At 39.1% G+C, this 27,210-nt stretch overlaps 1 protein-coding gene across 6 annotated transcripts in view; it reads right to left on the bottom strand.

Moving 5' to 3' along the window:
- The window catches only part of MTM1 (myotubularin 1), a 42,544-nt gene extending 16,217 nt beyond the window's left edge, over window positions 1–26,327 (bottom strand). For 4 of the 6 annotated variants that reach the window (XM_053990009.1, XM_053990010.1, XM_053990011.1 and 1 more), the window contains exons 1-9: window positions 25,898–25,908; window positions 24,212–24,358; window positions 16,131–16,202; window positions 15,218–15,290; window positions 13,671–13,765; window positions 12,555–12,665; window positions 11,554–11,655; window positions 1,971–2,054; window positions 673–822 (exon numbers count right to left, since the gene is read on the bottom strand). In XM_053990009.1, coding sequence (XP_053845984.1) covers window positions 673–822; window positions 1,971–2,054; window positions 11,554–11,655; window positions 12,555–12,665; window positions 13,671–13,765; window positions 15,218–15,290; window positions 16,131–16,193 — 678 coding nt within the window. In that variant the 5' untranslated portion in view covers window positions 16,194–16,202; window positions 24,212–24,358; window positions 25,898–25,908. Of the gene's footprint in view, window positions 1–672; window positions 823–1,970; window positions 2,055–11,553; window positions 11,656–12,554; window positions 12,666–12,760; window positions 12,841–13,670; window positions 13,766–15,217; window positions 15,291–16,130; window positions 16,203–24,211; window positions 24,359–25,897; window positions 25,909–26,268 lie in introns of those variants that run through there. The other 2 variants (XM_053990008.1, XM_053990013.1) reach the window with 2 other exon arrangements.
- Between the last annotated feature and the right edge of the window lie 883 nt (window positions 26,328–27,210).

The following is a 27,210-nucleotide window of genomic DNA, read 5'->3' as shown; positions in this document are numbered from 1 at the left end:
TCTGTTTGAAACTGAGATTCAAGGCAGCCTTCCAATACTGTCTAAGAATCCAGCACATCTTCCATGTTTGCCAAAGGGAAATACCAGTTAAAGAAAGTATTGGGATAGAAATTAGTATCTTCTATAATGCTGTATAAAGCTGATACATAAAAATTCTCTTACCTCACAGAATTTTCATTACAGAAACTCAAGAAGTCAAATTGATTTCTCTTATTCTACAGATTAAAAAGCCTAAGAATTCACTGAAGAGACTATGCATGAGGTCTTATTTTAGGACTGACCAGTGGAACTATGTTTAAATGCCATGTCGTTTGCTTGCAGGACAACATCTGTGATTACTTTTACAGGCAGTCAGCAATAGTAACCAGTGCATATGGCAGTAAGGCTCATTCCTCATCAAGGGAAACTGCACTGCTGGCCACTGTTACTGGGCAAGTCGAGTTAAAACCAATGACACTGTCATGGGTGATTGTTATGGTGGAAAAACAGAAGTGTGGTTTGTAATCAAGACATCAGTTTCAGGCAGTGAAAACCAACAGCCAATCAAAACTATTTTGCCACAACCATTTCCAAAAAAAAGCATCCTCTGCATTGTGTTCAGCAAGAAGTTGTCTGGATGCAACTTAAGAAACTAGCTACACTATCAGGCAAGTTCCATCACCTAATACTCACCGGGATTCTATTTCGGGACCTAAAGGCAGCAACTTTCTTGAGATCATCATCTGTTGCATTGTACGGCACGACCAAGAGCGATGGGTACGTGTCACACAGCCCGTAATGCTCGTTAATGAAAGTCACTCGCCACCGTTCGTTAGGCAGCCCCTAAAAAAAAACTTGAAGTTATTCAATGTATTTTTGGCTGAACAAGTAATAATTCTGCTTCTGAGTTTTACATGACATTATGGCCTCATGGCAACAATTTAACTAAGTACTGTTTCAAAGCAATAGAAGCAAAAAAGATTACAAGACCACACAAACCAGCTCATTGCAGATGGATTCACAGCCTTAAACAGCTGCGGAGCCATCTCATACCCTCATGCACACAATTCTAGCCTTATAGTAAGTTTCAAGGCAATGACTGAAACTAGAAGATGTATTCCTAACTGAGGGTTTGTGGAAAGAAAATTACCTTCTCTCCTTCCCTAAAGCTCTGCTTTTCCACCTTCCCTGATGAAGAGAGACTGTGAAGGAGAAAGTCTCACTATAACCTTTCTTCGCTGTAGCCTGGTACTACCATCGGGTTAAAAGATTCAGTGTAGCTTTCTTATAGAAAAAGAACATCTCCTAGTTGCACTCTGACCAGTAAGGCATTTCCAGGAGAAATACTGGTAAGTCCTCCACACATGCACAGTGGGGTTTGTGTGGGTGTTTGTATTTTACCTTTTTTGGGCCTTAGGCTTCTAAACCATGAACCGAAAAAACTACAGCTGGTAAAAAAAAATTAAGGAAGTTCTTACTGTTCGCTATTTAATTTTTTTAATGTCATACTTTAATTACCTAACAGACATTTTAAAATGAAATATCCTTGTTCATTGATTTTTTCCAAGATCACATAAAGAGCAAGGAAGAATACTGATAGATGTGCATAATTTCTGTTTCTAAAGCAATGCTGTTTCTAAAACAAGCTGCTTTTTTTTTTTCCCCCACTTCAGTTTGGGAAGAAGGACAAATCCAATCTATGTTTAGGACACTACAATTACATATTTGGCACATTCTTCCCACCTGTGCTCACTTAGCAGTGGCACATTGTAAGAGGCATCAATAACTTCCTTCAAAGAGCAAAGATTACCTTCCTGTGACATTCTAGGTTTTTTTAAAGGCTGAAGTGTTTTATTTCTTTTCTTTACTTTTCTTCAAGTTGCAATTCCATCCTCTCCCAACAGCTGATAAGAGAAATGTACAAACAGTAATTCCTCTATGCAAGTTGGGAGATGTGAAAGCCCCAGGCAATGGCAACTGTAATAACTCACCTGTCTCCTGTATTCCGACATTGGGTTGTACACCATCCATCCATTCTCAGAAAACTTTTCTTCATTTACAAAGGCAAAAAAAAGCTGTAAGATAGAAAGAAGCTTATTATACCAAACTCTGACTGCAAATGGCAAATACGGCTCATCATCAGTTATACCCTAATGCTCACTCCAAAATAGGGCTGACTTCTCCATGGCAGCCCCACTCACTCCATTTGTACCTGGTATGTGAAAGACTATGAAGCAAAGAGCAACAAGTAACAAAAAATACAGATCTGGTAATGAAAATAATGAAAATATGACAACAGTTACCAGGTAACAAAAAGAACAGAAATTATAAAGATTAACTGGTTGGCTTTTTTCTTTTTTAGCGTCAGGAGATTGAAATGTTTTAGAATGGTTTATTTCCCATATTTCACATTATCACTAAATAAACTACTGCCTTCTCACCAAATTTCTCCAATAGGCACAGCCTCAATTACAACATACAACATTAGATGCTAAATTCAAAGTGGAAAAAGGTTTTAATTGCTTTAATTGTCATTAGGAAGCAGTTGCCTTTCTGCATCCCCTTCCCGATACTTACTAAGAGATATCCCAATTACTGTAAAACTCCATTGAAGTGAAAAAGTTGCCATTGAAAATGAAATCATTAGCTGCTTCCACTATTTACTTTTTACTTGCTTTGTTGCTTGCTCTCACAGTTCATTTATACAGCAGAGCAGCCTTACTGAACATTCCAGCAAGTTCCTCATACCTTTTATCTTCCTTCTCCTTCCAACAAATTTCAAGTGGGCTGTATTACCTAACTAAGCCCCTTCTCCTCCCTTGGTTTATTTCTATAGTTTAGGATGAAAGCAAAAGTAATGTTTATGTTAAAAATCTTCCTCATTGAGAAAATTGATTTTGGTGGCCTAAAAACTCCTCAGATACCAAAAGGAGCATGAAACAAAGTTGTTTCAAATTAAAAAAAAAAAAAAAAAGAGAAAACACAAAAGAGAATGTGTTGTCTTGACCTAACTGAGCAACAGCATACAGAACAGAAACACTCCAGAGCCCATCATAGCTCATCTGTAACAAAACAGCTGAAAGTCCCCTAGCTATTAAAAAACCTTAAAAGGAGAAACCGAATGCTAAACTGAACATCCCACACATGCAGAAAACCCAGTAAGCAAGGAAAAAACTTGTGTCTAAGGTGCCGTGATTCCACCTACAAAAGTCCAGAGAAAAGGCAATTCTTCAAACCTGCACCACCCCCAGGCCTGTGGAGGAGGCTTTGAATCTTAGCAAGGCTCTGGGCAATTCTGCTCAGCCCAATAAGTTACACTGCTTTAAACACTGAACAGCTCGTATCAAAACACAAAACTGAATCCCCTCAGAAGGAGAAGTTTTTTCCTCACATATTTCAAGCAAGCGAATATTTTAAAAGGATGTTACTGCTTACTCAAGATGCTTTATGTCACTAGTTTTACAAACTAGAATTTTAAATTAAATCATTATTTTAGAGCAAGTGCACTCATTGGCATGTTTGCAGAAGTAAACAGTGCATTCCCTGGTTTTATTTTCTAAATGCCTTTACCATTTTTAAAGAGGCAGACCTGCAGTGCAAGTAAACATTACAAATTCTTTTTACTAAGTAAACTGCCATCAAGTGGTACAGAGTTAAAAGATGAAGAGGTGACATCTACTCTATCAGAAAAAAAACCCCATTCCATTAAAAGTAGATGCAAGTATCAAAAGTTATTTTAAAACCTGAAAAAGATTGTTTAATTGCAAACAAGGAATACAGCAAAATGGCAATATCACTATCTGAAGAAGTAGATGCAACTGATTTGCTGAACTATTAATAAACAGCTACACACAAGAACCATCCCCTCCTCCCAAAGGAATTTGCTATATCCCAAAGAGCAACTATGCTAAGAATCCACCAAGAACCCAAAGGAGAATCTTAGAACAGTATGAAATAGAAATACTGGAATCCTAACAGGTCATTTAAAAGATGTCTTGAAGGCAGGAATAGGTCTTTTATTTAAGTTCCTACTTACTGCAAGTTTCCTCATCAGAAAGTAAAAATTACCCATATGAAGCCCTGGTAAGTAAAATGAGTTTATTACAGTGCACTGTGATAGCTGGTACATGGAACAGGTCTTTGCTGACAAAAATAAAGTGTTGTTCTGAACTAAAATAAATGGCAGTTATGCTGCTCATGTCACCCACAAAAAATCCACAAGACAGAGGGAAAAGTGCATTTTGTTTTCATCTTTTAAAAGCCAGGGTTAAACTTATTATGCATGAGGGGATGGATTGAATCCTTTCTGAAAGAACAATGTCCTACTATGTACAGCATGATTCATTTAAAACGCTTGGCTACAGCAGCTTTACCACGTCTGCTACCAAAGCTTACAGTCATACAGTCCTTAACTATTTAAGTGGACAATTATGCTTCATCAGTTTTGTTGATATTTCAGGGAGCAAAAATTCTTCCTATGTTGCTCAATAGAAAGAAATTCATTAGTAGAATAGATCAACTAGCAAAAACCTGAAGTCTTAACAAATCACAAAACACTACAATGCAAAGACATATAGAGCAAAATTTGGACTCAGATTTTTATGTGAACAATCCACAGAAAACTCCTGCATTATACTACACGAGAACAGTATTTAAAAATTAACAATCTCTAAAATCCTGAAGACTAAAAATTATTTTTCTTCTGCAAGCATTGACTAAATTATAGCAAAAGGTTTACATACACACACATTTGGATGTGCACAATCATGCACAGACTGCACAGTTAATCTGGTGACTACTGAAATTCTTGCTGTACCAAAAGATTGAAGATCTGGATTCCATTCCCACCACCCCAATAGCTTTTCAGATAAGACTTGAAACACTCTGTGAAGACAGCCTGAGTTTAAATCCAGCCTAACTGCTGGAGTTTGAAATACAGTAACATCCCCACCCTACCTTAGGCCCACTTCTCCCAACAAAATACACAATTATTGCTGTGTTATGCTGTCATTAAAACAGAGTAGGAGATACACAAATGCAACCCTCTACATACAGTTATACTCAATTCATATAGGTCTATTTAATTTCTAACTACAGTTTACCTTACTTGACTGTAACAAGCAACCCACACTTATAACCATTTTTTTAGAATCATAAACTTAACATAAGATATATGCTTAGATACAGTTGCCTTTTCTGACCTGTGTCAGTACAAGCCTTATTTAGCACGTTTGGACATTACTTATTTTTGTTTGAAATAAAATGTGATAATGAGCAATATGAAGTAATTTCTACTGGATAACATTTTTTTGTTGAATTGGGTATTTTATTATTCTAATGCAACCAAACTGATAAATCACATTAGAGTGAACAGGTAAAGGTGATAAATACATATTTAGATCCCAGAAGGGTTTGCTATAGTTCAGGTTAGCTTCATATCTACATTAATGACCCATATTTCTACTTTTGTCCTGAATAATCCAAGATTACAGATTGAATGAGGTATGTTTGCATATTTATGTCTCGATTAACTCAATACTGCTGAAGCTTTCACCTCATCGTGCACAAAATCTGAATGCAATTCTATAGTGCAGCAGGCAAATGGAACAGAAAAAAACAGGAAGGAGAAATTATGCCATTCACAATATAATGTGCATAGGTTCTCTTTATCACCTGATGTAAGATTTGAGAGGTGCTATCTTAGTAAAATTACATGGCTTAGCTTTTTGTGGCTACAGGTTCCTTCACATTAGAGCCCCTGACAGACACACATTTGCATGTGGGGAGGGAAGCAGGGAGGTCTCAGCACTGAGTACAGAGCAGCTGGGTGGGTATTTATAGCCTTCAGATGCAGAGGGCAGAGCAAGGTCGGAGACGAGCGACAGGAGCAGCGCTCGGGATCGCCTGGCCCCGCAAGGCAGAAAAGCCCTGCCAGCCTCTCTCAGTGCACCATTATTCATACAGGAAAGCCTTTCAAATACCATAGCAATAAAAGGTTGGCCAGTTCTATGCTTTCTTCACACATCTTCCCTTCAAATCTATGGTACATCCCTCCTAGATCCTCCTTCTCCCCAAACAATACTCTAGGTACTCAGAGTCTCCACCCTGATCTCCAGCCATTTTTTCTTCCCTCCACACACACAAAATTCCATTCCTTTCTCTCATTGTTAATCCTGCCTCTCCAACAAAAAGCTCTTCTCCACATCTCCTGCGGCACACAGTCTATCTTCCCAGGAATTAAATCAACTGCAGCTTCATCAGATATGTCCAGATTTGAGTGGAAATTTAAAAAAATATAAAACCTACATATAAGAGATATTCAGGTTCAGAAGAATATTGCAGTAAAATAAAAGTGTGTTTGACTTTGGATTTTTTGAGATCAAGATTAGGTTTTTCAAAATCAAGAACATATAATCAAAAAGCAGAACTATGGTTTTGCACAGGTGCACCTGAGACAACTCTGCAGTAATTTGGTTGGATACTAAGGACAAACAGCAGCACAAGTTTGAGGCATACTACCTGCTCAACACATCAGTGTTTCAGGCAGCAAGCCTGAGCTGGCACCCCTCCTCTCAGCACTGAGACTGGCTTGCTGAAAGCTACTTAAATAAAACACAGATTTCCCTCAAGTTATACTGATTATTTATCTCACATCTTGAGTTCAAGGTAGGATAATCGGCAGTCACTTCCAATGCACTAATTATGTCTGTTCTAAGTTTGATGGAGATTAATACTACATGTCTGATGGAAGCCAATCAACTCTGATTAGTCTATCAACTAATTAAAAATAAGTTTCAAATTCTTTTCAGCTACCATGGGAAACAGAAGAAATCAAAGAAAACATTAAACAAGTAAGGAATCAAGAAAGCATAGTAAATCACCACTCAAAACACTTTTTGGGTGCAAAGTTTTTGACTTCTTAGTACCTATAGTTGGCAAAACCAAGCAAGACTCACCATTAATCAGCTGAGATTTTTTCCAAAACCAAATTAAAGCCCCTGCACAAAATGGAAGTAGGGATTGCACTGCAGATCCACAGTCTAAAAGCAGATGACTACTGCTTCACTTGAACCAGAAGGCTAGTACACTTCAAAAAAAAAAAATCTTTCAAATCATCACATTTTTGGTAAGCTTCTTTTTATGCTTCACTGTGCAAATAATAGTTTACTTCCTTGCAGGTGTTAACCAACAATTTCAATAGTCTATTTTCAAGCCGCCTACAGACAGAGTGCTTGTCTTTAACATTCAATTTCTCATTCCCATTTAGTTCACAAAAATAATATGTAATACGCTGGTTGCTCAAAACACAACATAGCTCTCTGAGGTAAAAAAGAAAGCATCTGCAATCTGACAATTACAGTTTAGCAAGCAGTCTATTTAGCAGTATAAATGTAATGTAAATAAATATCAGTATAAATACAATAGCTACATATTTACTCTTCATGGAATCACAGCACATGAATACATAATGTAGACACAATCTGTGAAATATTTGACCAATCTATGCATTACAAAAGAAGAAAGCAGCAAAACTAGAATAAGAAGGTACCACACACCTGTGAAGAAAATAAGTTGCATTTTCTAACTCACTGATATATGCTTTTTACATATAATAAATTACTAAGTTTTTACTCACTGTAAAGGCTGACAGTTTCTCAGTGTATTTAAAAATAAATATATCATTATCCTTGCCATTATTAATGGCATTTAGTATGCCATTACTACAACCTAGCCAGTTACATCTTACCTGTTGATCTAAAAACTTAAGGTCAGACACTGTAGTGTTGGTATAACTTTGTGAACACGGTCACCTCACACCACTGCTGCCCTGGCTCTGACGTGTCATGGGGAATAAAGCCTCAAGCCAAGGGGTTCTTTGCAAATTCAGGTGCTCTGTCAGACAGGCCCCTTTGCCAGCCTTGCTCCATCTGAAGTCATCTCTGCAGATCCAGCAGCAACACTGGTGTGAGCCGACCCTCAGACATTTGAAATGGCCAGGATAAGCAGTGACATCAGGAGCAGTTCCTGTCAGCCAGCACAGCCACCAGAGTCTCATCAAAATGGGCATTCCCACAGACCTACTGGGGTTAGGAACAAATACACACTGGGCAGATACCATGGTGCTGAACAATCATATAGAAATGATGATGTGTACCTTCATGGTAAAATCAGGAAGTGAAGCAGCTGCTACGTAGAAACTAAACTACAGAGACCAAATATATCTCATCTTTTGTGGTGTACTAAAACATCTCATTTGGGGAGGGTTCAGCTATTTTGGTTTTATTTTTTCAAACGTTAAAAAAAAAAAACAAACACTTTCAGCAACAATTTTCTTTCAATTAGCACAAGTTTGCAAATACAACAGAGGATTAGCAAGAGCAGCTACTTGCTCCCCATCAACTACGCTGTCAGTCAGATGAGCTATCAGATTTTACTTTATGTTACTGATTCAAGGATATCTGAACCCAACCTATGCTCAAACTGGAGACACACAAGAATTAGTTTCTGCAAGTAAGCACCAAGGACAATGCTGAGGCACAGAGGAATAGCTGTGAACAGGCCTGTGATTTATTATAGGCTCTCAAACACTGCTCTTGGGATGGTGATGGAGCCAAATCTTGGAAACAGTAAGTACACTCCACTCAGAACATCTTTGGGTTTTATTTACCATCCATTTGTATGAGAATGGAACAGCATGAAGAAAACAGAAGCAAGGCATCTCTACCAGTTCCAGAGCTGATCAGGATCAGCTCTTAGGACATAGTTCTACTACAGCTGAAAATCAATCACATAAAAATCTGATATAAAATATAAAAATACAGATAAATATCAGGACAGTAAAGCATTAGAACTTTATTGTCTTGATGGTATCTTCTTTCTACTGCAAAGCTGTATAAGCATCAGTGCTGCTGAACCAGCTAAACATCAAGGATGCAGTTCACAAGATGGTCAAAGCTAAATTAACATTTAACATTTAATCATTGCTAAAAACAAGACATCCCCCTCTTTTCTCTCCTGCCTTCTACCTGCTCCACTCACATATCCACTGGTTCTGATGAATACCGATTTCAAACCAGGTCTCCCCAAATTATTCAAAGCAGCACAGGACTAATCAGAATATTTTGTGCTGGATAAGTGAGTGATGCTGGCTTAGTGATTATACAAATACCAGTTTGGTATTAGAAGAATAATCAACCACACAACTGAAAGGTGGAGAGGAGATCAGAGAAGAACAAGAGCTCAGCATTTGAGTATCAGAGGGCTTCCATCTCCACTCAGCTGTCATGGGGAACTACGTTCTTTGCAGAACATCTCCCTGAGTGAGCTGGCTACACAGCCAGAGTGTTAGAGAGCGCTCCAAAGGGAAGGCAGGCATGCACAGTCCCAATGCACTGCCACATTCACACAGTAAAACCTTGATCTAAACCAGCCACTGAAAGCAGTGCCATCATCCCTCCTCATTCACATCCACCCAGAGATGCTTTGACCCCACTCTCACTTTGGACTAACAAGACAGGAAATAACTCAAGAGTAAAGCTTTTATTTCTATCTCCTTGTTAATTTTAGTTCCTTTGATTTCCCTATCTGGTTCATCATGCAGCCTCAAACTCATGCAGCAAAAATCAAGACAGGAATGGAAAACTAGGCAGAAACACTCACCTTTGGCAGGATCAGTTTAAACTGCTTGTCAAAATACAATGAAAGCACACCAAAAAAATCACACACTTGCTTAGCTCATGTTAAAGTTAAGGGCTCATCCACACTGTGACATTAGAAAATACAGACAGCTGCAACTTCAGATGGAGTACAGGCTCGCTTTATTTCCCTCCAAAATAATCCTGATTTCTAACAGGCACACCCTGCTTCAGACATAGTTATGAGACAAAGTACAGCCACTCTCCCAGCACATTATCACTATCTCCCCAACTTCTGTGCTTTACTGAATCTAAGGGCCAAATTACTACTGCCTCAACCAAGACTTTTGCTATTAAGCTTAACTTCTGTGGGAAAGTGGCCTTCACACGGGCCATACAGTGATGAGCTTTATTAGGTTCAACAGGTCCAGCAAATAAAGCAGGAAGTGGACAACTCCACATATTACTCACTGCCATCACTAGACAGCATCTCTGGGTCTTTTTGGATGACGAACCTAATACAAGTCCACATCTCATCACCAATGTATTCATGCCCCATAGTTGGATTATCCCACAAGACACTCTAAATCAGTTACAACTTGATTTGCCCATATTCACTACATACAATCCTCAAAAAAAAAAAAAATTCTTCATCATGATAATGTGGATGAGATTGCATGGGCATGACACAATCTACAATACCGCAAATATTCAACTACACACTTGACTGTGCCCTGGACACCCTCTTGCAACAGAAGCCCATGATGCCTAGAAGACACTTTTGACCTGAACCTCTCCATAACGTGGTATTTCTACATACAGGTTCTTCTTTTCCATCATATTTTCATGGTTGACATATCCTGTCATCCTTTCAATCATTCTCTATTTTAAAATGGATAAAATGACAACAGAAGAATTAGATATATTCACTTCTTTAACAACTATCTTATTTGTGATTACAACTCCTCACACCTACCCAAATATAAAAATCTGTTTCATTTCTGAAGGCCTATTCATTAACAACACAAAATATTCTAAGCAAAAGCATTTATTTTCTCTTATGCTTTCACTCCACAGTTTGTATATAGAATGAAAATTTCTGCAGAAAAGTTTTAAAGAACTAAATGTTTATAAAGTCCACTCCATTGACTGACACATACATTCCTGGAAAGAAGCAAGATTCTTGCTGCAGCCTTGTATACTCAACAATTATTTGAATAAAGTTCTTAAAAATGAGAGCAGAAGCTCCCAGTACTCTGTGAACAGTGCTCTTATACAATTATCTCAAAGCACACCGATAAAGTGTAAATTGAATATTACAATGGAGAAAATAAAGCATTTACTAAAGAGATGTCAAATGACTCACAATAAGGACCGTGCACAGATTTCAAAAAAATGGAAGATAGTGATTAGCTTGCATCATTGCTGCTCAATCCCTTCCATAAGGCACTTTTTAACCTGAAATAAAACCTTTGAAAATTCATAAATGAATTCCTGTTATATTTTTCATTTGTTTCATCAATAAAACAAGTGTTGTCTTACCATATCTCCTCCTCCTGAAGTAAAACTCTTGGTGATTTATACTTATCATTGCCTTGGAGACTGCTCGATTAATGAATGTTTTCAAGAAATCAAGTAAGGTATGTATTCCCTATATTCCCAAATTAGGGAGGATAACTTGCAGTTTCTTAGCAATGAAATCTATGGAGCAGAGGTGCTCAGTAGTGTATCTGGAGTACATCCATAATTTTACAAAATATATAGATTTAAGTGTTGTAAATATATAAAATAAAAGCTGCTGTTTAGTTTATGCTGACACCAGATTCTGTGGTTATACTTTTTAAGCAGCCATGATGTAGCCATTACTAGGTCAAATAGGTAGTTAATTGGCAAGAGCTCTGCATTAATACAACTCAGCAATAAAAATGATGTAACTTACCAAGTTATGTGACTGGGGAAAAGCATATTTTGTGAGGACTTCAAATATATCTCTTCTACTGTGCCCTTCTTGTTTTAATGCAAACCGTAAATTCCTCATATCCTAAAACAAAGCCATTATCTGTTAGGTGAACCAAAGCTGTAAGATGCTTCTCTCTGTACAAGTGCTATATTATACACTAAACATGACTTAGAATCTGCTGGTAACACACCTCAAACCCTTGTGAATGTTCAGTTTTGTTTCTTATCCCATAAAATAGAATAGAATGTAAGAACTGTACAAATACAGCAGTACCACTCTGCGTGCTGCAAATGGTTCTTTGGCCTGAAGCCATCAGAAATGGCTCTATTTGATTCGCTAAGAAGTCTCACAAGCTATTGAAAGTTTGCAGGATGGGAATTACTCTGTGTTTGAAAGAAAGATTTGCTAATAATCTGTGTAGAATACATTGTTCCTATGTTCTCATCACTGGTGTCAAAAATAAGCAATCTGTGCATTAACTGCTAAGAATCAAATGGGCACATATTCAATGAATCTAGCAAAGGACCCTGAGTTATCCACTGGGAACTCCCCTATGACCATGGTTTTCCATGGTGACAATTTTTTGTAAGACTATAGGTATTTTTTAGATAAACTTTTCACTGGCTTTATAGTTTACAAAGACCCTGTTTGGTAGGTTCTTCAAAGATATCAGAATTATTAAAAATATTCCTTTTAGAACAGATGAAATAACAAAGTGGTGCAGGAATAATGCCCTAAAATACAACTGATGTGCAAAACCTTGTCAATTAGTGATTTGGAAAGCAAGACCAATCCCTCTCATTGCATGCAGGGAGGAGTTAAAACAGCCCTTTATAGAAAAGGTATTTCCCTGTCCAGTTTCAAAAAAACTCTTTTTAAATTCATCCATAAGCATGTACTTTTCCCTTCCTATAAATAGGTAATCAGTGAGAAAAAAACCTCTAGATTTCATTTCCTACTGAATTATTAGAAAGTCTTACTTTACAGGTTATATCTAATCCATAAGAGTTCTCCCCTCTGCTTGAAGCTCCTCCCATTTTTTCAATCCTTGAAATTACACCCAATGGAACATTCAATATCACAACTGGATCCTGCAAGAAAAGTTTGAGTAAGGAAAAGATTAATGTGAAAAGAATACAAATGTTCTTATACATTCCAGAGTAGAAAGCAGACATGAAATACATACAGGAAATAAAAGCATGTTTCTGCCTTTGAGTCTCCTCTCCCAGCATGTTATGAAGTCTGTACAGTCACTCTACAGCCTTGAGCATCATCCAGTATAACATGCTACAAAAATATTTCATGCCTTGTTCAGTATGCAGAGAAAACTAAGAGATGCCTTCTGGTACATACTGGTTGCCCCTGCTTGCTAACACTGCTTTATTGATATACAGCATAAAGCAGAACTAAATAAAAAGACATTACCAGTACAGTTAGCTACAGCCAGAAAGGCCTTCATTCAATAGTCCCAAATCCTTATTTAAAAAAAAAAAAAAAAAAACATATTATGAAAGAGATCACAAGCACATTTTACTCTCTTCCATGTCACTGCTTATCAAACACATTACCACTCCCCCCACCCATATAAGGTTCTACTGATCAAAGTATTTTTCTTTTCTAACAGCAAGGACAATCAAAGTCTTGGTTTACTGACAGCCATTTTAAGAACTATTGCACATCATTAGTTACTGCCCTTGATCTATCACAGATTAAAGTGTAAAGGGAACAGCTGTCAAAAAAGCTCTGACTGACAAAAGATAAAGGTATCAGTTCAGTGTAAGTGATTAAACTGTAATTTCACCAGGCAAAAATCATACTTTTACAACACAATTAATTTTAAAGAACTTATATTTTAATACAGATATCTCAGTGGCACAATGGCAATTACTATTTAGTCATTACAGAATTAAGATATGGTTATTACAAACATTACAGACCATTTCAAGCAAAAAGCCTCCCATGCAATCCCACAATCATATGTGTGCCGAAACAAAAACAAATGAACTGGTCACAAAATAAATCAAAGGCAGTGGGGGTGAATGGAAGGGAGTTTAAAGCCAACTCATCCCATGAAGTAATTGTGGCGTATTACTCACATTTTCCACACTTCTTAGGTACAGCCTGTAGTTTGTGATGTACACTCTTCCTTTAACGGGGCCATTAAATGGACACATATAAATAACATCTTTGTCTGTAAGAAATGTGGTACTTTAAAGATTGTGAAAAGATAAAATGAGAGCTGAGGACAGTATTACTTAAGTAGCAGCAAAATAAAACAAGAGCTGTACTCAGAGGTGAATTCATTTAGAAAGCAATACATCTGAGTTTTATCTACTTGAATTATAAAGAAAATGTGAAAGACTCATATACTAAACTTGTCCAAATTAACTGCACAGATTTCAGTAGCCTTCCCTAGTTATATTTGTGTTTTCTTTCACAGCACTACACAGGAGAGGGGAGGACATAGAACAGGGACTACTGTTATTACTGTATCTCAGTCTATTCACCATCCCAGAACAAATACATTGTTGATACTATTACACCATTGTGTAAACAATTCTCTACTGAAGTAGTAATTCAAGTTGAAGAGTGTTTAGGGAACTCACCATGCTGCAGAGAAACATTACATTTCAATTTGAGGCAATCAAGCGGAGTAGGGCCATCAGTAGTGTTTCAGAAAGGACAGTAACAGAACAAATACTAACACATACCACTCAAAAATCTTTAAGTGAAGCAATGCAAGCAGAATCACAGAATTGTTAAGACTGAAAAAGATATCTCAAGATTATTGAGTTGAACCATGACATTAAAGACTTCCATTTATTTCTTCCTGTCCACTAATTTCTTTAGCCCAATCTACTTATCTGTCTTCCACAAAAAGTGCCCTATTCCAGTGCAGTGCCCCAAAGCACAGACAATTTCCATAAGGATAACATCACACATCCATCTTAGTCCCATACCCTCTCCCTCACACCTTCTTCATTAAAAACAAAACTACTTCCTCTGAATCATCACTTTGTTTTCAACTAAGCCAATCTTGTTTACAAATCACCCAACAAATCTGGGCATAGAGGAGGGAAGTAAAAGACAGACTCCAACACAGACTTCCATTTCAGGAAGAGCCTCCATCAAGAAAGAAAACTACACAGTACATTAATCTCCCTCAGGCTACAGCATTTGTGTATGTAAAAGTCAACAAGAGAAGCCCTGTTTGTGCCCTCTTGTGTCAAGGAAGCATAAGACGGTACTTTGGGAATTCACATTTAGGCTTAAATTCCACACCACTCTACAAGGTATCAATGCATAGTGGGTGGAACAGGATTCTCTTGAAGAAAGCTTGGAGGAGCTCTCATCACTCAACATGTGCTGTTTAATCTGTAGATACAATTAGGATGCAACTTGCAACTTCTTTCTGTGGGAAGATCTGGCATGTGTAGAAACCAAGATACCCAAGATTTTAAACACTTAAAAGTTATTTGTGATAAGTAATAAAAGGAATCTTTCACAATTTCTTTGAAAAACTTATGACATTTCAGCATGACTTACCTTTGCCCCAGCCCAAACTACAAAACAATTCAGTAAGATACAAGTGTCTGCCAGACTGCTGAACATCACTGCATCAGGCACCTATTGAGCTTCATACCTGTAACCCTGGTCTCCCCTGGCAGACGAGGTATTTCTTCATTTTGTTCCCAATTAGTTCCATCTTTTAGAGTCTAAAGAAGAGAAGCACAACACAGTTTATTTACAATTTCAAATTCTAGATTAAAAATAAAACCAACCAAACTTAAAGGTAATTCCTGCATGGGAAAGAACAGTAGGAAGCAAAACAGGAACACACATCACTATCTTACAATGCAGCTATGAAACGTTTAAAGGTTGAACAGATCTGAAACATAAGCAGGTTTTAATCTTTCTCCTAAAAGAATAGTCAGTTATCTGTATTAAATTGGAATTAAACCTCTATACTCAAAGTTCTCTGGAAGTTGTGTACATTTGTTTTTCCAAGTATGTTGGGATTGGAAGAACAAATCAACTGCAATTACTTAAGCAATGTACTCACAACTATCACACACAATCTACTGTTTGCATGCACCCCGGTTACATTTTCTTCAGCTGCACAGCATTAGAAAGCAGAGGGACATGGCATTTAGATTGTTTCAATATATTTTTCATTCTAGATGAACATCTTAAAAAAGAGCCAGACAAACATAGCAAGGTATAACTTAGCAACTGCAATACAGAATCAAAGGAAACAAAGTGCCAAAATTTTTCAAGAACGTCACAGAATATTTTAAGGTAGAAAGCAAGGGTGAGAGTAAGTTAGAATTGATTTTAAGGAACCTCTCATTACCTATGATACTGAATACTTTGCCCATCCACTCCAAAAGATATTTAAATCATCTCAGTTAATTGCATTAGAATTTTAGCAATAGAAGTAAGTATATACATTCAAGAAGCCATTTAAATACTTATTTTTCTAACCAAATATGTAAGACAATGCTCTCTGGGAATTCTGATGTAGAAAACCAGAACATGAAGATAGTTACACTTACCTGTTTACTTGAGGAGTTCTCCAAGGAGTTTGAATTATATTTAGGCGTTGATGATGAGGCCATGCCGGGTATCTGACAAGTAAACACAAATTGAAGACTTAAACTACCTCATGAGCTACAAGACTATTTCCAGGAGAGATTTTAGACTTTTGAGGTCCACAGGCAGACATCAACAACTTAAAAGAATGTTTTGCAAGGTACTAGTAATTCAAAAGATTACACAATCCCTCGTAATTGAAGGTTACTATTCAAAAACATCCAAATCTTACAATAAATTCATTACTAGCTTTGCAATTGGGTCTTATTATAAGGAATATTCTGACTCAAGCTCTGTAATGGAATTCAGATGCTGGAATAAAAGTATTGGTTCAGTAAACAGACATTAGAGTGCTTGTTTTAAGTCACTGTATACACATATTATGAAATGCTACCTACTTGGAGTGTTATTGCACAGCTCTTGAAGTCACAAGCATGTCAATACACTCAAGTTTAAAAAACACAAGAAAAAGAAGGGCTTCCACAGTACTTCTCTGTTTAAAAGCAATCCCCCATTTCCTAACTGAAGCGTTAGTACACCAAAAGAATGAGTGTCCAGCCTTCTGCTCTGAATAACCTTCACATATTTAAAGGAAAAGGATGTTCTTTATTTTTTAAATGGTAGTCATTACAGACAGAATCTTGTGTGACAGAGGATTCATCATCTTAATTTCCCAACACTGCACAAAGGGTAAAACTAACACTGGGGAAACACCTCCCTTTCACTACTCACACACCTTTCATCAACTGATCTGACATCACACAGCAGTCTTGAAGAGATTCTGTTTGTTTGTTTGGGGGGGAGGAAAGATCATTACAGACTACACAGTCTTTGTTTCTATTGCACAAATTTGTAGTCTTTAAAAAACACTGTCTCTCCCCTCTCAACACTGGAAAGTTTGGCCAGATCTCTGCACCATGAAAGGCAGCCCATGCTCCTGTGTCACAGGAGGGTTGACAGTGAGTGACACTGCAACAGTCCTGTGACAGCAATACGTTAAACTGCAAGAGGTAAAATGCTCTGACATTACTTTAACATTACACGAATGTGTCTGTACAGGAATAAAATGGAAAACCACATCCTGAAGTTCTATAGGGTTGTGACCCAAATCCTTTATCTTTCATTAAGAACACAGGAAACTTGACATTGTGTTTAAAACGGCAATATTCAGTGATACAGTTTATCAGTAAAAAAAAAAAAAAAAAATCACATCCCTCCACAAAAAAAAACCCAAAAAAAAACCCAAAAAAAAAAAACAAAAACAAACAAAAAACAAACCGCAACCAAAAAAAAAAAAAAAACAACAAAAAAAAAACCACAACCAAAAAAAATTAAAAAGGAACACACATTCAGTTGAAGAAATTAAGGCAAAAAAAAAGCTTTGAATGTCACAGAGCCTATGTGACCCTGCACATAGAGGTTACTGCCTCCCTTCTGGGTGTCCAGCTATCTTAACTTTCTCCAAACACTGCAGCTGGGGCTCTGAACTACTTTTAGTGCAATGCCAACAATTTCAATGAAAAGCTATTTAGCAATCAAAATTTCAAAATTAAATCATTATCCTTTCAAACTACCTTACACAGAAATACTGTTGCAACACTGGAGTCTAATATTTTGACCACAGAATATTAAAAGAAGATATTTTCACAGCTTTTCCTTCCTTGCAATAAAGGTAGATTCACTTTTGCTATATTGCCATGCCAACTTGTCAACATCCAATACGTGCTCAGGAAAGATTCTTCAATTTATAAAAGTTTAAGATTTTATAAAGGTAAAAGGCATATTTACTCAGAATATTTTTTTAACATTTATCTATATGAAGTGTCCTTTTTGCATATTTTAAAGGAGAAATGCCAGGTGAGACAAAGGCACAGCAGTCCCAGTTTTTCTATGTCAGCAGAGACTAAGTAACAGTAGCTTTCAACTGGAGCTCACATAAATTTAAATTAAGGCTGCACCAACCACAAGAGACAAGTGAGCGCAAACAAGCCCTAGAAAAGTGACTTTTAAAGGATGTGACAACCCTGAATAGATCTGCACTGCAAAATGGAAATTCTGACTGCAGCAGGTACCAGCACACCCGAGCCGACTGTTGATCTTGCAACCACAGCTACTCCAGCAGCGAAGCCACAGGGAGAGCTCAGCGGAGGCCACAGGAGCCCAGCCAGGAGCCTGGACACTCACCTCAGAGCCAGCCCACTGCCAAAGCTCAGGAAAACAAAAGCTTCTTTGGACACTCCTTCCGCCTTCCAATCGCAGTGTACTCCTGCTGCTCACACAGGGAACAGCACCAAGTGTTTCAAAAGGCTTCTGTTTGCCCCTTTGCTTTCTGTATTATTTTTTTCCCTTACTGCACATTCACTAACTTTGGACTGAACTGTAGCATTACAAGAGGTGAGTTAAGATTCTGAAATAATCCAGAACACTGACTATAATTCACACTGAGATGTGGAAAAGTTAAAAGAAACAGGCAGAGATCCTGTCAGGTTCTCAGAAAAAAAATTACCTTTGAGGAACTTGACAATACAGCAGGACAGAGCTTCCTTTCCCCCCACGCTGCCACCCCACCAGGCCACTTCAAACAAACAAGATGTGTGTGGTCTTGTAGCAGATGTTTATGTTCCTGTGCATGCAAATTTACTTTGTGCAAGATTCCCCCAACTCTCCCTGAGACTCATTTCTTTAAACATACTTTACAGTGAAAATAAATTCATTATCTGACTTCAATTTCTATAGAAAACTTCACTCTAGAATTACAACCAACTACACTGTTTCATTTCCAACACTTCTGTGATTCAAATTAGACTTATTCAGAGCTAATCAAGTTGAATAAATATGTAATGAAGATAAGGTGTTATCTGTGACAGTATTTTTTAAATCCATCAAACATTTTCACTAAAATTAATGTGAGTTAATTTCATCAGTATGCAAGTGGAAGAATACTTCTAATGCTAAAAAATTTTGCTTTGAAATCTAGTCATACCTAAAAATCCCATATACTAACAAGCATATTTATAACCACTCACATTTCCATAAGTAAACTAAGTCCTAGTAATTAATTACAGAGCACTCATTAGACAGCATTTAGAAGAGCGTCCACTTTTGGACCCCAGTACAAGACAGGCATTGATAAATTGCAACAAGTTCAGCGGAGGCTCTCCAAGAGGAGAACACGGAGCACCTGCCCTCCTACAGTGAAGGCTGAAGGAGCTGGGAATTGTTCAGCCTGAAGAAGAGCCAGTTTCAGTAGGACCTCACAGCTGCTCACTGCTGTCTTTGAGGTAGTTGCTGAGAAGGCAGAGCCAGGGTCACCAAAGTGGTGAGTGACAAGATCAAAACATGTGAGCAACAGAAATCAAAACAAACTAGATTCCAGCTTGATTTCTGGGAAAAAAAGAACAATAAAGCCCTTCATTTGCACTATAAGGCAGTCAGGCTGTGAAAACAGGCCCCAAGGAAGTTGCAGACTTCATGCTCAGAGGTTTCTAAAATCCAGCTGGATAGAGCTGTGAGCAACTGGTTCTGATCCTGCTTTGAGCGAGAGGTTGAACTGGAGGCCTCCTGAAATTCCTACCAACCTGGATTATGTGTCTGTGACCTTCAGACAACAGACAGGATTCATTAAAAGTATCCATCAAACACGGACACACCCTTAAGGAAGTGGAATTCTCGATATCAAGAGAAAACAGGTTTTCAAAAACATTTAAAACAAACATGAAATATATCCTTTTTAAAATATTATTTCTTAATCTAATTGTAGAAGCAGCTTCTGGCAGCCACCCAAAGTAATACTGCCATGAACAATTAAAAAAAAACATACTCCACCACAGTCTTAAAATAGCTACAACTTTTTCATTATCATGGAGCAGCAGCAGTCCTTCCACACAGGGAGAAATCTTTCAAGTAGTTTTCCACTGCAAGCACATTTTATTCCCCAGTATCACTCATGTGTACTTCTAGATGTGCACAAAAATTGATAACCATACAAAGCTCACACTTGTGAGCAGATGAACAGAATTACTCTGCAAATTTAAAACACATCAGACAACTTTGTTTGTGATATTCTGCAGTTAGCCATAGTTGAACATTCATTCCTGAATCTAGAATAGCAAGGAGACAAAGCAATTTTACTGGATTTAACTTGAGCTCATAAACAAAGCTTTGTTAAAGTTACCAGAACTTAATATAGTAACACTATCAAGAAATGGAGGCTCCAGTGATCTTACAATAACAAACTACTTGGAATCTGTGTTTTCATTAAGCATGGTATTTATATTTGTATTTCCTAGGATTCATGGGAATGGAGACACACAGCAATGTTTGAAAGGTATGCTGGTAGAGTTTTCCTTGCTATGGTAATAACATACAGAGCCAGTATGAATATACTGCCCTGTATTTCCCATACAAAATTAAAAACACAAAATACAAAGTCCTAAAGCCAAAGGCACGTCTGTCAGGACCAAAACTGCACAGATGAGATAATACATAATATGTAAGATTTCAGAAATAACATACAGAATAGGAATTTCTAAGACAGTATCGAAGTTAAGCTAGGACAACCATGAAGGAAAAAGGCAAAAAAAAAAAAAAAGTATTTCACTCTAAGCATTAAGCAGAAAAGAACATAAATCCTTTACAAAATATATATGGAAAAGCAGCAGTCCTGAAGCGTCAAGCCAACAGCAGCATCTAAGTTATCAAAGTCACCAAAGTAAGCACCAGCATCTTAACACTAGTAAATACGTATTTAATCTAATGAAGTCAAGAGTAGACATTCATCCTACAAAAGCTTAACAAAATTTTAGGATAAGACATAAGGACATACAGGGGTACAAAATAAGACACAAGAATGATCTAAGGCAGTGAAGGCAATTTTCCAGATATCAGCTGTCCCTAACCAAACAGCACCAACCAAACAAAATGAAACACAGTTAAGACAACAGCGCCACAACCAACTAACCAAGTCCACAGAAATAAATACATCTCTTTCAAACTCACTTAACCAGCTGTATTTTAGCACAAAGGAACTATACTCAGAAGCAAAGATAAGGTAGCAGAAATCTCCAAAGTTACAATGCTACCCAAAAAAAAAAAAAGTAGCATAAAGCAGAGCATTCAAATTTCAAAGAAGTTAAAATAAACAAACAACTAAAACCCCACAGAAAACCCACACCAGAGAAATACTTGCTGATAAATATTTCCAAAGGATAGAAACCCAACAACAATTTCTTGCAATAATGAAAGATGCCAATGCAGGGGGGATTTAGAAGCAAAACTACTTGGGCTGGAAGGGACCTCTCTAAGTCATCTGGTCCAACCCTCCTGCAATGAGCAGGGGTATCTTTAAATAGATCAGGCCACTCAGAGCCCTGTCCAACCTCACCTCAAATGTTTCCAGGGACGAGGCATCCTCTCTGAGCAACCTGTGACAGTGCTGCACCACCCTCATGAAAAGCTTTTTCCTTTAACTAGTCTAAATTGACCCTCTTTTACATGAAATCATCACCCTTGTCCTATCAAAATAGGCCCTGATAAAAAGCTTGTGCCCATCTTTCATTTAGACTCCCTTTAGATACTGGAAAGTGCTATAAGGTCTGCCTGGAGCCTTCTCCAGGCTGAACATCCCTGACTCTCAGCCTCTCCTCACAGGAGAGATAATTCCAGTCCAACATCATTAACCATAATGATGTTGTTTGTGCTCTCTTATCTCAATTGGTAGATCACAGAATCTCCTATTTCTGCTTTACTATCACCACTACAGGGTCTAAAATCCTTCCAAGCATAACCTCTTAGTAATGGAAGTCACAGCCCTCACCTTTCCTCAAGTGGATCCTCACGATTCTTCTGATCCGAGACTGGATTATGCCACTAGTGAGTCTTTTCCCTTAATGTCTAAATAACAGTCCCTATTCACATCTACTTACTAAATTTGCATTTTCCAGGGAAGCCATATGAGCTTTCAAGTCTCTCGGAAAGCCTTATCAAATCAAGTTGTAACCAGAACACACAAAGCAACCCAGCAGTGCAAGCCTCAATGGAATATTGTCCATGCAGAATCCATCTGCCCTTCTGCACCAAGGTTTCCAAGTCAGTTAAATCAAATTCATCAATAATCACTATATAAAAAAGTCTGTATCCTACAAAAACAGTGTCACAAAACCTCTCTCAATCTGAAGCTGTTTGTTCAGCACCAATTCTACAACAGGCTTCCCATCCCTAAGAAAAATGCACTCCAGAATTGTTGCCAATTCTCTGCTAGACTGTACAGCAGCTGCACAACTCAACACAGACTGCTGAATTTGTTTGTGAACAGCCAGAAACACTCCCTCTCCTAGAAAAAGCATTCTCTTGTTCCCTAATGAGCCCTGCATTTGACAGGTCAAGTCATTGTCCTCAAAGGACTCAACACAAACAAACACAAACAAACAAAATTCACAACAGTCAAGTGACTACTAATTCACCAAACCAATTACAAGTGTGTCAGCTGTCTGCCCACTCAGATTTTACAGGCTCACTATAGTAGGGAGTTTTCAAGCTATTAGAAAGAAGACCTTACACTAACAAAAACTGGTATCTTGACAATGGAAATCTACAAATGGCAGCAAAAGAAAAAACTCAGCAGAAAGTTTGGCAGAAAACTTCTTAGTGCCACCAGATCCTACACACTTCTATGTATAAGTTCTTAAAAAGAAAAACCTCTTGTAGCCTGTACATGGAAGGCAGATATTGAATAAAGAATAGCTGGAGGAAGTGAAAAAAAATCTCAATTCTGTCTTGATTGATATTTGATATCTGCATTTGAAGTTTTCTGTTTTACTGTCTTAATGTGGAATTTAACTCCTACCTTATTTTCAAAGTAAATCACAACTTTCAACAAGACCTAACATAAAGGTCTGTAATGTCACTTTTTCTAATTATCAACCAATTTCTGTCCACTTGTACTCACTTATTGCTTATCTTGTATTTGCTCTATGTGTACCACCTTTCCCTTGTCATGATTATCTTTTTTCCTGGACTGCTTCTCAATATTCAGTCTGGTATCAGAGTTCCAAAGTGGAAGTTCAGTCCCATGAGTGGATCATGGAAGGAAGCAGTGGTTTTCTCTCTAACAGCTAAATCTACCTAGATTAGGTGGCATGACAGAAGTGAGTAGGTTTTTAAAGAAACCATTTGTCAGATTACCTCTAGAATCAACATTACATCTGTAGGAAAACTATGCCTGAAGGCTGATCCGTGGCTTTCTAAACCCACCCAGTCTATTTTCACTACTTCACATCCCTGCAGGAATGCATACCTCCCACACTGTCAAAAGCTGATGCAGTTGACAGGAAAGCCTATGGGACAGCAAACACAGCTTCCCAGCTTTCTATTAAGAAAGCCTTCAGTTGCTCCCTGCTCATTCTTCTTTAAAGACATCCCCTTAGGCCACTCTAGTTGTGTTGCTGAAGATTTAAGCTTCCACTGGAGAAATGGAAATTGCATCTGTTATGCAATGATATACTGTATTAAAAAATGACACTGTAACACTTAAAACTACATCCCCCTACTCAGACTTTCCTCCCAACTTTCCTTTAAGAACATGTACAACCCATCAAGACTCATCCTCTGACATCTGCTGTTTAGTTCCATTTTCCACTACATGAACAGACATAATGCAAAAGAGAAAGTACCATTCTGAGCTGGTCTGTACTTTAAAAAAGTAAACTATGATTTCATAGACTATGACAAAGTCATTTACAAATCATTGCTTGCTTCCATCCCTAAGTAAGGAGACACTGGGACTACCCTGCCTAAGTCATTCACAGGGCAGCACCACACTTTCTGGCGGTGTTCTTTTGCAAGGAACAGGCAGGGTGTCTTTGCTGGGCATAGAAACTTGGATACTTTCCACACTGGAGGGTCCAGTCACATCCCAGTCTCTGCTGTACAGCCTTTCCACTCATTACACGCAATAATGTTGCACAGGAGTTACTTAGATATGGTTGGGGAAAACCACATTCTATCTTACACAAAAGTGTACTCCAGTCTACTAAAAGGCACTTACTTTTGTTCTCTCTTGCTCAGAAGTCGCCAGATTCAGCCAGTCATTTCAGTTGTATACTACAGATGCCCACTTCAGTGTCAGACGACAGGAAACTTGTGTTCATTCCTTTAACTTTACAACATTTGACTTTTGTGCTGTAGCTGGCCCCTAACAGGGATAGAACAGGTAGGAAGACATTGTTAGCACTGCCAGAAAATTTCAATTGACATTACTTTTGAACGCTTCAGAAAGGAAGCAAAATCCCAGAATAGTCGCCATTAAAAACATCCTGGAGAAAGGAAACAAACAGTACTAGTTCTTTTTATGTTTTACCTTATGTCAGGAGGTTTGGCACCAAGTAGGTGGAATTGAGAACTTTCTCTTCTAAAATTCTAAGAACTGTTGCTAAGTTGGTTTCTTTTCCCAAACACACTCAGGGATGACTTTCATATGAAAAGCTCTGTAACTTGGCAAAGTCAGAAGCAACATACCATGAAACAAAAAACCTATTTCTATCCGATTCAGGTTCTTAGAGAAACTAGTATTTTGTGTCCTTTGAAACAACTCACGCAGTATCTACAGTTTTACAGTTACTTCTCATTAAATCAGTCGTGCACTCTAAATTAACTATTGGTAATTAACTCTGTAACTCTACATACAGGAATACAATAGCACAGGGTTTGATCAACCTTGATGATGCTACATGCTCATGTCTTCGGTGAGAGTGTTTTCTGCAAGGTTCCTTCTGACCAAGCACAGAATGATAAACAGTGCAAAAAGGGAGAATCCTACATTTTATTGAAAACAGCTCTATAGCTCATCTCCTGGGACACTTGCCACACAACAACGTCACAAACAGAGCCAGAAATTCCGTGTGTTAAGACTCTGTTAATAACTATACAGCCTAACCTTTTTAACCACCTAAATACAAATCAACTTTACAAAGAAAACTGTAGCAAGGAAGAGGTTCCGGTTTTACATAGTACTATTCCTGTACCATCAGATACCTGGGCCTTTGAATATGACCACTAGCAAGCAATGGGCAAAATTCCTGCCCCAGAAAAGAAGTTGTGCCATTGAGCCAAGCTACTTTTTAAACATCCAGTTTTTGTTAGTGCCTATTGTGGCAAGCCAATCCACAGACCCACGACAAAACAGTCTCACAATTTTAACACTGAGTTTGCCTATGGTGCTTTTGTAGCACTAAGAAAAATAGGGGTTTCTGTGAAAAAAATCTAATACCCTTCTTATGCTCTTAAAACATGCACATCTGAAAAAAGTCTACCCCAACAAAACACTATCCACCAACCACACAAAGTCGAAAACATGCCTTTTGACTGCCACAACACAAAAACCAGCAAGAAGGAGATCTCTTATCTTCAAGAACAATTTCCTGCTTTAAATCAACTAAAAAGTTGATTTAAACACTACAGCGGCTTTAAGGTCTGAAAGCGAGTCAAGAGCACTCGGGATATATTCACATCACGAAGAGCACTGAACAGGAAAGATAAAAATTACACTTCAGAGGTGTCTTTGCTCAGCCACACTTCAGCAAGATCTCGCTCCCAGATGGATGCTGCGCATCGGGGTGGGAATCAGGAGAAGCCGCAGCCGAGCGGCCACAAACAGCCCGGGCAACCGAGCCCCGCCAGCCGCTGGGCCCCAGCGACACTCCCCAGACCCACGGACACTGCCGGGGCCTCGCACGGACACTCCCGAGCCCCAGTGACACTCCCCGGCCCCACACCGGCACTCACCGGCACTCCCCGGCCCCAATGACACTCCCCGGCCCCACACCGGCACTCACCGACACTCCCCGGCCCCAATGACACTCCCCGGCCCCACACCGGCACTCACCGGCACTCCCCGGCCCCAATGACATTCCCGGGCCCCACACCGGCACTCCCCGGCCCCACACCGGCACTCACCGACACTCCCCGGCCCCAATGACACTCCCCGGCCCCACACCGGCACTCACCGACACTCCCCGGCCCCAATGACATTCCTCGGCCCCACACCGGCACTCACCGACACTCCCCGGCCCCAATGACATTCCTCGGCCCCACACCGGCACTCACCGACACTCCCCGTGCCGCCGCCGCCGCCGCCACGGGCCCGAACGCGGCGCTCACGTGACGGGCCCCCGCCCCTCCCACACCGCGGGGGCTGCCGGGAGCTGCGGTCGAGGGGCGGGGCTGAGGGCAGCTGGGCGTGGCTACGGGGAGGGGCGGGTCCGGGACACATCCGGGGGCGGGGCTTCGCCGAGGGGCGGGGCGAGAGCGGCCCCCTCAGGCCGTGAGGGCGGGCGGGGCTCAATGGCGCCCTGAGGCGCTCGGGCCTGAGGCAGCGGCTGTAGCCGCCGCCGTCCCCGCCCCGCAGAGCTGTCCCGAAAGAAACACCCGGGGAACAGGGAGGGGGGGAACGGGACGTGCGGCCAGTGTGAAGTGGATCAAGCTGATGGAGTAATGAGACACCCCAAGCCTTCTGGATACCCACTGGACACCAATGAACACTATAATAAAAGGAGTAAACTATAAAAATGAACACTGTACTAAAAGAAGTAAAAGAATTGGTGATGCAAATGGCAGGTGTATCGTTCATGTAAAATTAAAACGAAATAAAAATTGTCCATAAAATGGCTTCTTGGCCCTGTACAGGGAGCAGCTGTGTGTGTCTGGAGGACAAGGTGGAGATAGGGGCACTCTCTGGGTTTGATCATCTCTGCTCTCAGGGAAAGGGGATTTGTGATATTGTCAAGCCTTTTTGATGTCAAAAAGCATATTTTTGAGCTACAAAACAGCAGTGTCCGGCTTCTCCAGTGGTGTGACCGATGCTAACTTGATCCCCCATCAGTGGAAGGACAATTCTTCCCTGCTTGCAGGGCTGGATACCACAGAAGAGCTGATCAAAGAAAACAAAAACAAAAACAAAACCAAAACCAAAACCATGACACAAAAAGTAACTTGGGTTCCTTTGTGAGCAGTTAAGAGCTCCACACTCAGTTTAAGCAGATCTCACAG

This window comes from Vidua macroura, chromosome 14, assembly GCF_024509145.1.
Source record: "Vidua macroura isolate BioBank_ID:100142 chromosome 14, ASM2450914v1, whole genome shotgun sequence".
Taxonomy (NCBI): Eukaryota; Metazoa; Chordata; class Aves; order Passeriformes; family Viduidae; genus Vidua; species Vidua macroura.
Note: the sequence above shows the minus strand (reverse complement) of the source record. Positions and strands in the feature narration are given on the sequence as shown.